Consider the following 11696-nt stretch of genomic DNA (forward strand, 5'->3'; position numbering starts at 1 on the left):
CTCCCCTGTTAGTTTTTAGTTATCTTATTCCTATAGGGTTAGTTTACAAACTAAAACAATGTAAGATACAAGGCTACAGACTACACATTTTGGAAGAACAGCAGGCTTCCGTCTCACAGCTCGTCCCCTGAGAACACCCAAAGAAGAGTAACCCTGCCACCCTCTGCCAGGCCAGCCCAATCCTAGGCTGTGCCCAGAGTTCCTTCCCATCCAAAATACTGTCCAATGGGAAGCACAGGCAGCTGCAGCACCATCACCCAGGTACCCTCAGGAAGAAGAGCCCCAGAGCCAGAGAGCCAGCCCTCTTTATTTCCATGCACTCCGGAGGCATTCAGCTCCTCAGCCAATTCCGTCCTAGGCTGCTAACCATTGCCTTCGCAAAATCCTCCTATGGCCCCTCCCTACTTCTCCCCAGTGACCTGATCGGATCTCTCCGTATCAGTAATAGGATAGATCTGAATAGCAGACAATAACAGAGGGCACACCCTAGGGCCTGGGGATAAAGAGAAGCCTCTACATCCCCTGTGAGTAGAGGAGCCCTGGTCATTTAGATCTAAAAGGGTTCTTCCATACAATTATAACTTCATTTTCAAGATGAGACTAGAGCCTAGAAAGTCTGTGCATGACTTATCCAACGTCAGAGCTGAGCTGGGGACATATTAGAAAGGGGCTCCCCAGCTGGGTAATTTCCCCTTGGAATCCGTGGTAGCAGTGTTAGGCAAGAACACACAGGTGGTGACCCAGAATTGGGCATCTGATTCAGGGAAGGGACATATTAGTGATACCCACCTCAGACACACATGCATGGTGGTAGAGAAAACACTTCAGAATTTCACTTGTCATGTGTCTACACAGAAGAGTTATCAGGACTGAGAATCAAATCCAGAGGAAACTCCCAGCTGGGCTGGGGCAAGGCAAAGGGAAATTATGGAGAAGGAAATTATTTTCAGTAGCCAGTGCTATCAGGGACACAGCTTAAGTGCTGAATGACACACAGAACCAGAATAATGGGACAAAAGATAGGAAACCGGGACAGACTTACAAATCAGACCTGTCCATTGCTGGACCAGGACTTCTTACATTCCCTCTTCCCTGGTGACTCTCTCTGGAGTGAGACAGGCCTAAGTCCATAGGCAAGAGAATTAAGCAGACGCACCTCGAAAAGTTACAGGTCTGTAAAGGAAGGGGCTTCTCAGAATCCAGAGCTCAATTTGGGGAGCCCAGATCTCAGGAGTTCCTAGACACTGACAAAGAGAGATCTTCCTCAGCAACTCAGAGCCTCCAAACACAGCCCAGAACTGGAGAGGCAGGTTTCAATATATCTGGTTGGGACCCAAGAGACCAAGAAAACTGAAGACTGGGTTCTTTCTTGCAGTCTGGGGCAATCAGGTATCTGACATGCCTGCATCTTACCTCTTCCCCAGAGGGTGGCCTCTGAACCACCCTAAAAAGAACTAAGTTCTCTGGGCTCAGTGGGAGTTTTGAAGATGCTGGGAATGGGTGACAAGGGAAAGTTCCTCTAAACTCTAAAGCATTGCTGTCCAGTAGGATTTTCTGTAATGATGAAAAATGGTCTAAATCTGTGCTGTCCAATACAGAAGCACTAGCCACCCATAGCACTGAGCACTTGAAATGTGGAGGAGACAGAAGAATAGAATTATAAATTGTATTTAATGTTAATTTACACCTAATAACCATGGGTAGATAGTGGCTACTGTGTTGGAAAATGCAGCTCTAGGGCTTTGGGGATCATGGGTTTAGCTCTACAGCTACGGAGGAGGAGAAGGGACAAATATCGTTTCAATCTTCATCAGGCCCTGAGAGTGGCCAGTGTCAGGAAAGGGGCTGGGTTAGATGTCCCCAAACAATCACAGAGCACTTCTGTTGTCTCTTTATTCCTGATGCACCTTTGTCCCCTCTTTTTCTGAGGGCCTCATTACACACTGATATCCCCACTTGGTGGTCTCCACTGAGTTGCTGGATGCCTCTTGGTGAAGGTGCCTAGGAGAGAGAGCTCCACACTTGTCTCTGCCCACTCCGAACTGTCTCTGGCGAGCATCAAAGACCACATGCCCTACCCGGGTACATGGCCCAGGACAGTGGATCTTACAGTTGATTTGGGGAGGCACAGACATCTGGCGATAGTTCAGGCAGGCTGGAGGAACTGTATTCACAGGGCAGTAAACCCAGCTTTGGCTGCCTGCTCGCTGGGAGGGTGGCTGTAGCTCAATTAGTACAGGTACCTCTGAGAAGGTTTGCAGGTCATTGTAGATAACCTGGGCCTTGGAAGGAGAGTTCTGACTGAGTGGCTCAGAAGTACATGGAAGATGCTGCTCTGCATTCTCCTTCCAAGGAGCCTCCTCAGATACAAATGACTTCATTGGGGACAGTGTGGACTTTGGGGTCGGAGATGGGCCCACAACTTGGACAGATTTAGCATGCAGAACAAGGTTGGGGTTCTTGTGGAGGTCAGGATTTGGAATAAGGCATGATTCCTTGTAGAGGCTTGATTCCTTGGTAAGGCCTCGAGTCACGGGGAGGCTGGAGTCTTGGGGAGTAGCTGGGCCCTTATGTTGGCCAGGATCTTGATTAATTCCTGGGCACTTGCGCAAGTTAGAGTCTTGGGTATACTCTGGGCTCCTGTAAATTCCAACATTTTGTGTAAAGCCACATCTCTTTTTGACTTCATTGGCTTGAGTAAGGCCTGAATTCATCTGAAGGTCAGTATCTTGAGTGAGGCCAAGATTCCTGTAGTTTTCTGAGTCTTGGGTGAGGCCTGAGCCCTTATGGAGGCCAGAGGTTTGGACAAAGACTGGGTTTTTGTGGAGACCAGGTTCCTGGGGAAAGCCTGTGCTCTTGTTGACTTCAGAGTCTTCAGTGAGGCATGGGCTCTTATGTGGGCCAGAATCTCGGGTAAGAACTAGACTCCTAGAGACTCCTGGATCTTGGGCATTACCTGTACTCTTGCATCCTCCAGAATCTTTACAAGGGCCAGGGCTCTTATGGAGGCCAGTTGTTTGGGAGAGATCTTGACTTTTGCAGAGTACAGTCTCTTGGTTTTGTTTTGGATTACTATAGACTCCAGAGTCTTGCACAAAGCCTGAGCTCCTCTGAATGTCAGAAGCTTTGGGAAATGTGTTCTTATGGAGGCCAGAGGGTTGGGTGAGACATGGGCCTGTAAAGATACCTACATGCTGAGGAGAACCTAGGCTCTTTTGGGGGCCAGGATCTTGGGTAATTGGAGGATTCTTGTGAAGACCAGAGTCTTGGGAATGCCCCAGTTTCTTGCAGAGATGAGGGTGTTGGGGAAGGCCTGGGAGCCTGCGTAGGCCTGGATCTTGATCCAGGCCTATGTTCTTGTGGAGGCCTGGATCTTGGGTAAGGCCTGGGTTCTTGGCAACTCTAGTGTCTTTTAAAGGGCCTGGGGTCCTTTGGAGGCTAGAGTCTGGGGTGAGGCCTAGACTCTCATAAAGTTCAGGAGATTGGGGTTGGAATGTGGGTTGGGAAATGGTAGAGAACTGGGGAGGGATGGGAAACTGGGAAGAAGGTATGGACTGAGGAGACTTAGGAGTTGGGGGGAAGTTGGAGGTTTGTATTGAAGTGGAAGGTGTCACCTGGTGGCTGGTAGGTTGATGAACAAAGGATCTGGGAGAAACAAGAGGCAGAGAAAGAGTGCATGGTGCAGGAATGATGCACAGTGAGTCCTGGGCACTGGTTAGAGAATGAAGGCAAGGTTGAGAAGGTGAAGCATCTCTGGAACAGATCAGGAATTGGGGGTAGACTGGAGGCTGGGAGTCTGTGTTTCTCCTCTCAGAACTGCAAGGATGGAAATCGCAGTAAGGGAAGGTCCTGGGCTGTAAGAACTTCTCTTTGGCATCATTTGAGATCTTCCATTCCATATTCCCCGACTCCAGGGGACCCAGTATGGATCGTGTAGAGGACTTGGCAGTGTCCTCACTAAGTTGCTTTGATGTTTGCTCTGCTGGACCAAAGGTTACCAGGCCCTGACCATCTGGGGGCCTGGAGACGGTACCCAAATTCCTTCTGGAATGCCCAGCATCTTGGGTAGGGCACACATGGGATAAGTTCTGCTTTACCCTGAGGGTATCACAGACCACACGGTCAGTAGGTGGGTCTTGGCTGAAGGCAGTCATGGTAGAAAGAATAGGAGTTAGACTGTGGGTAGGGGTTGGGTTAGGTGTAGGAGCAGGAACTGGTGTGGTGGTTGGGGCCGTGACCAGTACTGGGACAGGCATTGAGGTAGATATTGGGACAGGGGCTGGTGTAGGGGCTGGGGCAGGAGTAGCAGCAGGGGCAGAAGTTAGAGGAGGATCTGGGGCAGAGGCTGGGGGAGGGACCAATGTATGGGCACGGGTATAGGTTAGATGAGCATGGACCAGGTTTCTGGCTGGGGCATGAACTCTTATGTGCTCAAGGGTGTGGTCCAGGGAGCGGGCGAACACAGGCACGGGGACCTGGGCAGGGGCTTGGGCCATGGTGTGGGCTGAGGTCTTCTCAGGGTCATGGCCCTGCGTGGCAGTGTTCTCAGGGGTGTGGACTACCGAGTGAACCTGGTCCTGGGGTGGGGTGTGCTCAGGGGGGCAGGCTGGGGAGAGCATCTGGGCCTTGAGGGGGGTGTGCTCAGGGGGACAGGCTGGGGAGTGGGTCTGGGCCTGGGTGGGGGTGTGCTCAGGGGGGCGGACTGGGGAGTGGGTCCGGGTCTGGGCTGGGGCTTGGGCTGGGTCGTAGTCTGGGGTCTTAGCCTTATTCTCTTGGGGCAAGAAGAGTGGAACCATATCCAGCTTGCTCATCTTGGTGAACTGGGAAGATGTCTCTTGCCTTGAGGTAAAGGTGCCTTGGGCCATTGAGGCTATAACCTGAGGGGCCTCCCCAGTTCCCATCATCCTCTCCTTCCACAGTCCCCAGGGAGTCTCCATGGGGGCGCTAGCACATCCAGACTGAGGCGGTATCCAGCAGCACCTAGAAGCCTTCTCATCATTCATATCTGGTATCCAGGAGTCAAGGTGGCTAGGGTGCCTGAGCAGGAAGCTTGGGCGATGATGGAAGTGGGAAGAGACTTTCGAGCATAGGTTCTTGGGATCCATGGAGCAGCACCTGCACATGGGATGGCTGCCTGTACAGCTGGGCTGCTTCTCTGCTGGGAAAGGTGGGATAAGACAAGGCCTGGGTTCCTGAGGGGCTGAAAATGGGGAGAGAGGTAGAAGAAAGAGGATGGGGCCACATCCCCTTGAGCCCATGCTGAGGGCCACTCACCTTTGGGGAAAAAATGATGGAAAAGAATCCGCAAGGAGCTCTTCAGGTGCCTCCAGAGCTGAGGAAGCAGGGAAGGGGAGGGTCCAGAGGTAGGGTGAGCCTTGAAGTCCAACTCTAGCCTGGCCACATCCCAGCAGCCCTCTCACCTCGCCCCCTCCCACCTCAGACCCCAGGGCTCCCCTGACCCTGCTGCCCAGATCCCATCCTGACCAGAGTCACCACATTGATCCCCACGTTGAGCAAGATGAAGCTGCCCAGAATCAGAAGAATTGAGTCTCCCAGGTCCTGGCACTTCCTGGGGTTGGTGCCAGAGCACTTTGGGGCTCCATGGTGGGCTCGTTCACCCATGTCCGGGGGTCCCAGGACTACCTGGGTCCCCTGGCCCCCACATATTCACTAGTAGCCAAACTCTTCTGGTGGGGGAGGGGGAGAACTAGGTCATAATGGGACAGGGGTTGAGGGTCACAATGAGAAAAGGGGAGGAAAAGGAAGGCCCAGGGTGGCATTCCCTGGTAAACAGGTTCAAATAACTTGAGCCTGGACAGTCAAACAGGGCCCAGGAGCCAACGCACCTCCCTTCTCGTGCCCTTTTCCTTTACCTCATCGCCTTCTGACTCATTAATCCAAACACACATCCCATTCCCCTGATCGCTTCCGAAACTGGGAAGACCATGGCCTCAGAGCCTCGGGAAAAGCCTGGCTGGAATCCAGAGCCTTGGCCTTCTTCCTGTCCTGCGCTAGGCTGCAGGCCTGAATCTGCACAGCTGTGGACACAGGTCTGGAATCTAACCTCAGCATCTTGTGTGGGGCTGAGCCTCCGAGCCTCCTTTGGGGACAGGGAGAGCCTTACACAGGGCACATGCCTGGAGACCAGCAGTTTGGAGTCCGCAGCTGCAAGAGCTACTTAGTGCTTTGTGCGGGACCAGGAGGGGCCTGCAGGCAGGACTGGGGCCACTTATCCAAGGGGAACCTCACGCCAAGGGCACACTGATTTCTCATTTCAGGAAGCCAAGGACAGGGGTCCAGGCTGGCAGAGGGATTGGCGCTTCCCAGCCACAGACCATCACGTGGTTCCCCAGACTCTGTTGTTCTTTATTCCTCTTTTAGCGCCCTGCCCCACCACCCACATTTGCCACTTGTTAGTTGAGTTTCCCCGCCCGGCTCCTGTGCAAAGAGGGCCTTGAGGCTGAGCTGGAAGGTGGTGGCAGTGAGCTGGCCCGTGCTCTGTTCTCCTGCACCTGCCGCTTCAGCTCCAGGCTGTCATACACCTGGTAGTTGGCATTGCCCCCCGGGCTCCGGCTGAGCGGCATGAAGGTGTGTGGGGGTGGGGTGGGCTCAGGAGCCTGGACTTCGGGCAGGGGCTGGGCGGAGTAGGGGAACAGGGCTGAGCTGGGAGCTAGGGCCTGTTGATAGGAGACCTCGCCCAACACAGTGAGAGAGGTGGATGTAGTCAGGGGGTGCCGAGCGGGCAGCGCCTCAGCCCATTCGGTGGCCCGGCGGCGTACCTCGTGGGGATCCTTGGAGGTGCAGCTCAAGTGTCCCGTGGATGGGTGGGGACTGCGATTGGGCTGGCTATAAGCATGGCCAGGGACGCTCTGCCGGTGGGACTGTGCGGAGTAGTGCTCCCGGGCCTCCGGCCGGGGGCTCCGGGGCACCAGGGCAGGGGGAAGCTCAGAGCTCTCCAGACCACGCCGCCGTTGGTCCCAGGAGTCACACAGTAGCTGGCCCCTTGAGGGGTAAGGGCTGTGTCCCCCAGGGACCCAGGTGGGATTAGGGGGCAGCCGGTGGGGAGGTGGTGGAGACAAGGTCCACTGCTCAGCCTCCACGTTGCCCCAGATGCGGGACTGTGAGCAGCGGGGCCTGTAGGACTGCAGCCTCAGCTCCGACTTGGCCTCCACGCGCTTGGGCATGCGGCGCAGCTCAGGTGACAGGTAGAGAGAGGGTGGTGGCAAGCTGGCCAGGATCCCACCCTGGCGGCCCCACAGCCCCAGGTTGGAGCGCGCCCCTATTCGCTGGTAGAGCCCTCCCCAGCGCCGCTGGGGGTACTTGGGATGTAGAAAGCATAGCTTGTCCTCCTCCTCCAGGAAGGAGTCCAGGTCCTCCTGATCAAAAGAGGGCATTGGTCGCAGCTGTGACATCTTCTGTCTGTGTTGTGGGCTATGGAAGACTGACCAATTGTTGGAGAACTGTCTGTGGTTCTTTGGATTCTGCTGGTGGTTGCAGGGGGAGCGGTGGCAGGGGTGGTTCTGGTTTGGGCGGTAGCCCCTGCGGTCTCCGAGATGGCGGGAGGAGGAAGAGGAGCAGCAAGTGGGCGGGGCCATCTTCACTTTTACGGGGTCCAGGGTGCAGTGAATGTGGACATCTTGGACCTTGGCTGGGGCATCTTTCGGGGAACTTTCACCAGCCTGCAAGGTTTCATCTGGGGGAGGCAAGAGTCCATGTGGGCAGGGCAATGGTCAGTGGGGACCCTGGGGCCTGTCTTTCTAGGGCTGTGATGGTAGAAGGGGAGCAGGTGTGTCCCCTACCCCTCTTGCTGCCATACTCACTTTTCTGGTTAATCCAAATGATCATCTTGTCTAAGACATTCTGGAGCCCATGCCACATCTGAGGGTGGGGTGGGGTTAGAGTGAAGACCAGGCTCTCCACCGCCAACCCCCACGCTGTTCCCATCCAAGTTTGTTCTTGAAGGTGGAGGTACAGGCCAAAGCTGGCTCACACTCTCTGCCCTCTACCCCCACAGGGATGGTCCACAGCCACCACTGACCACAGTTGCCACGTTGATCCCAATGTTCACAAGAATGATGAGGCCCAGCAGCAGGAGTAGGAAGTCCTCAGCATCCTGGGGACTTTCTTGGTGTTGACTGCAGCACCCCAGGGTGTTATACCAGAGCTCGGTTTTCATGGTGGGGGGGTCCTAGGGCCACCTGGGCCGCAACCGCCCCCCCCCCCCACCAGCCCCGACCCACACTGCACTCATGGCAGGACCTGGGGACACCTGCCAGCTGAGGGAGCCAGGTCATAATGAGGCACATTGGCAGCAGTCACAATGCAGAGGTGGCAGCTCTTTTATCCACTCAGCTGGCTCGATATATGGCCATTTCTGGCCTTGGCTCAGTCCCCAGCTACCCCGGAGTTCAGTCTGTCCCTTTGTCTCCAAGGGAGCTTGCTTACCCCGACACCTGATTCCTGATTTGAAAGTATGGTAGCTACAGTAGTGAGACAGCCTTCACAGGGGTTGAGTCATGCATAAACCATTTCCTCTATTTCATTGTTCTTTTGAGACATTATAGCAGCTTATGTAGCCCGTTGGTATTTCCTACCCACGCCTACTTGGCGCTAGATGGATGGTGACAGCAAGAGTCCCCTCTGAAGTCACCTCACTGTACATTCCCAATGTGTCCTCATGTCCTGCCCACTTCCCTGTCATAATAGTGCCAGTACCCCCCTACCCATCTCTAGGTGTGGGTGGTCACTGAGTCCATTGGCCCCTTTGCCTCAGAGCAAGACTGATTCCACCTGTCAGGGGTCGCAGCCTCTGCCAGGCACCGCCCCCCAACCAGGATCTCTCTCCTTAACCGACAGCCCTCCCTCTGAGCAGCCCCGTCAAGTTGAAGCACTGTTAGCTGCCACCTAAGAAAACCAGTGAAATTCACAAAGCACAAAATAGATGTAGTTGTTGATATGACAAAGGAGCCTTTGATTTAAACCAAGGTCATCACTGGGGTCTGTGAAAGGGGTGCCCTGGGGACCGCAAGTCATTTGCTTGTGCAATAAACAACTCGGCAGCAACAGAAGAACAGCCAGTGGGCACTTTCCGTCAAGGCTCCAAACATGTGGTAGGTGCGCAGTGCATACCTACTGAATGGAATGAGCTTCAAACGATCAATGACATTAGCTGAATGAAAATTAACAGGGAAGCAGGGCGATTCAAAAAAGGCTTGTCTGCTCACATTCCAGGAACCCGTCTGGCATCAAGGTGAGGTCCAGTTCCTTCAGGTTAGGTGCACTCATATGACTCGTCCTCAAGTTGTATGTGCGCATGAGTTTGTGTATGTGCGTGATCCCAGCTGCCTGGGTATCCCTGTTCTCCCGTGGATGGGATATTCTGATGAGTTCACATGGCAAACTAAGGAAGGTGGGAGATTCTGACGGACCAGGCTGACTCAGTGGCAATGGGAATCTACCTGCAGAAGCAGGGGGGTGAAGTATCTGAGGTTGTAAAATTGATCCTTGATGTCTGTTTGACCTGAATAAGTCACTTGGCTTCAGTCTTCTCACTTGTGACATGGAGGAATGAATCAAAAGAGTGAGGTCACAGAAGGCTGTGATGTTATTATGAGGCAGCCCTTGAGAGCGTCCCCAATATTTCATCCTCCAAGCCTGACTGAGTGTTTAGGAACTCATGGGAGCTCGAGGTGCTGACTGGGGAACTGTGAGGGCCTGGCTACCTTCTTTGCTCTCAGTGGTCCCTCCCGGAAGAAACCAGGGCCTGAGAAACCAGGGCTCCTGCAGCCGCAGCCTAAACCTGGGCTCCAGCAGGAACCAGACCTCTGAGGGCCTGGAGCCATGGGATGAGGGTCTCCCTTTTAGCATAGGACTCTCTGGATTTCTGGGGTGGCATTGGTAGGGAGCCTTCTCTGCGCACTAAAGAAAATGGAATAGAGGCTGACAGGAACCTTGGAATCAAGAAGGGCCTGGGAAAGGTCTGAGGACAGGGCCGATGGGGAGGTGGAGGCCAGGAGGTTGATCGGGGTCCTCAGGGCTCTCTAGGCCATTGCCAAGGTTCCCAGGGAGGTCATTCCTTGGCAATGAGGGCTTCCAGGAGCTGTGTGGCCCCTGGCCCTGCTACCCTACCCCGACACTCCACCACAAACCACCTCCTCTCTCCTTTTTTATTATTCTCCCAGTCACCTCTCTGCCAGGGGACGGTATACCCAGTCCTTGCCCATCCCCTCAGCAGTGCTGGATCCGCAGGGCATGGGGTAGCCGTGGGACAGAGCCTCTACCTCCCTGGTCAGCTCCCGAAGCCGCCGCCTCACGTCACGGGCGTCATATGCTATGCGGACTGAAGAGGGACGCCGGGGGACATCTGGGACCATGGCTGGACCCCTGATGGGCGGTGGAGCTGGGGGGGCAGGCGAGCACTGCTCCTGCTCCCCCTCGACCCCTGTCCCGCCTCCACTGTTCTTGCGGTTCAGGACGTGAGGGCCGGCAGCTGGGGGGTTCACAGGGTACACATAGGCCTCTAGAGCCAGATCTGACCGCATCTCTCTTTTGAGGGGCCTCGCCTTTATGGTCTGCTGGAAGTGGATGGCCTGGGGAGGCGGCTCCACGGTGTCCTGGGCCCAGGGACCCCAGGCCTCGTGGGCGGACTGGAAGCCTTCCCAGTCTGGGGGGCGATCCCAGTTGTGGGAGCAGATTGCCGGATGCTGATGAAGGGGCTTCTCATTGTCAGCGTCAGGGGCCCAGGTGGTTGGGTGGTGGGCACAGCGTGATGATGAGCTTCGGTGGCAATGGCGGCGAGTGGGCGGGGGTGTCAGGGTCATTTTCAGAGGGTCCATGGTGCATCGAAGGTGGACTGCAGGGGAGCTCTGCTTGGGGGGCCGGGTCTTCTTTCGATGTGAGGATGATTTAGAAGCTTCTGTGGGCAGGGGAGAGGGAAGAGGCTGAGGGGGTACCGGCTCCTACGGGCGTGGAGAGGCAGGGTTCGGGGAGAGAAGCGACACAGCTGTGGCATCTGAGAGGGGAGAGTGGGAGGGGATGGGGCCGGCCTAGCGTCAAAGGCTCGAACACCTGGGTATCTGCCCTTCCGCTGCCCTAACCTCCCCCCGGCCACTCTTACCTTTCTCACAAACAATACGGCAGAACATGCAGTGTAGGAAGCCACGGAGTCTGAGCCAGAGCTGGGGGAAGGACACAGTGACCACAGGCAGGCCCTGGCCACCAGGCCTGCCCCAGCCATCCTGCCAGCACCCCCCACCCGGCCCTGCCCTGACCAGTGTCACCATATTGATGCCAATGTTAATGCAGATGATCAGGCCCAGCAGCAGCAGGATGGAGCCGCCCAGGTCCTGGAAGTTGTTGGTGTTAGGGCTGTGATTTGAGGCGCACCTGGGCCATGGCTCCTCAGCCATGGCCATGGGGGTCCCTAGGGCCACCAGGGCCCCTAGGCCCCCAGCCCACTGTGTCACAGTACCCAGCCTGCCCGTCCCAAAGGCTCCAGGGGGGAAAGCGGGTCACAATGAAGCTGGGCTCTCCCTCACAATGTGCCAAGATGGAGTCCCCGGCCCAGGATCAACTTCCAGCCTGAGTCCCAGACCTTGGCAAAAGCCAGGCCCTTCACCTTGCAGGCCTGTCCCGTAGCCAGCTACCTGGGCCACCGGCGAGGCCGTCTGGCCTGCCCGGTGTCTGCCCCCATCAGC

The 11696-nt window shown here is 55.5% G+C and overlaps 3 protein-coding genes across 3 annotated transcripts; all 3 read right to left on the bottom strand.

Moving 5' to 3' along the window:
• Positions 1-1892: 1892 nt before the first annotated feature.
• SPEM3 (SPEM family member 3) lies at positions 1893-5622 on the bottom strand. The gene is made up of 3 exons (XM_054575670.1): positions 5485-5622; positions 5275-5332; positions 1893-5155 (listed from the first exon to the last, which is right to left on the bottom strand). Exons 1-3 carry the CDS (start codon positions 5620-5622, stop codon positions 1893-1895), a joined length of 3459 nt encoding a protein of 1152 aa, XP_054431645.1.
• A 791-nt stretch (positions 5623-6413) lies between these two features.
• On the bottom strand, positions 6414-8176 carry SPEM2 (SPEM family member 2). Its single transcript, XM_054575610.1, has 3 exons — positions 8039-8176; positions 7821-7878; positions 6414-7693 (listed from the first exon to the last, which is right to left on the bottom strand). Exons 1-3 carry the CDS (start codon positions 8174-8176, stop codon positions 6414-6416), a joined length of 1476 nt encoding a protein of 491 aa, XP_054431585.1.
• Positions 8177-10181: 2005 nt separating this feature from the next.
• SPEM1 (spermatid maturation 1) lies at positions 10182-11414 on the bottom strand. Its single transcript, XM_054575611.1, has 3 exons — positions 11271-11414; positions 11117-11177; positions 10182-10915 (listed from the first exon to the last, which is right to left on the bottom strand). Exons 1-3 carry the CDS (start codon positions 11412-11414, stop codon positions 10182-10184), a joined length of 939 nt encoding a protein of 312 aa, XP_054431586.1.
• Between the last annotated feature and the right edge of the window lie 282 nt (positions 11415-11696).

This window comes from Pteronotus mesoamericanus, unplaced genomic scaffold (assembly GCF_021234165.1).
Source record: "Pteronotus mesoamericanus isolate MK-2021 breed Mesoamerican mustached bat unplaced genomic scaffold, CSHL_Meso_final contig_317, whole genome shotgun sequence".
Lineage (NCBI taxonomy): Eukaryota > Metazoa > Chordata > Mammalia > Chiroptera > Mormoopidae > Pteronotus > Pteronotus mesoamericanus.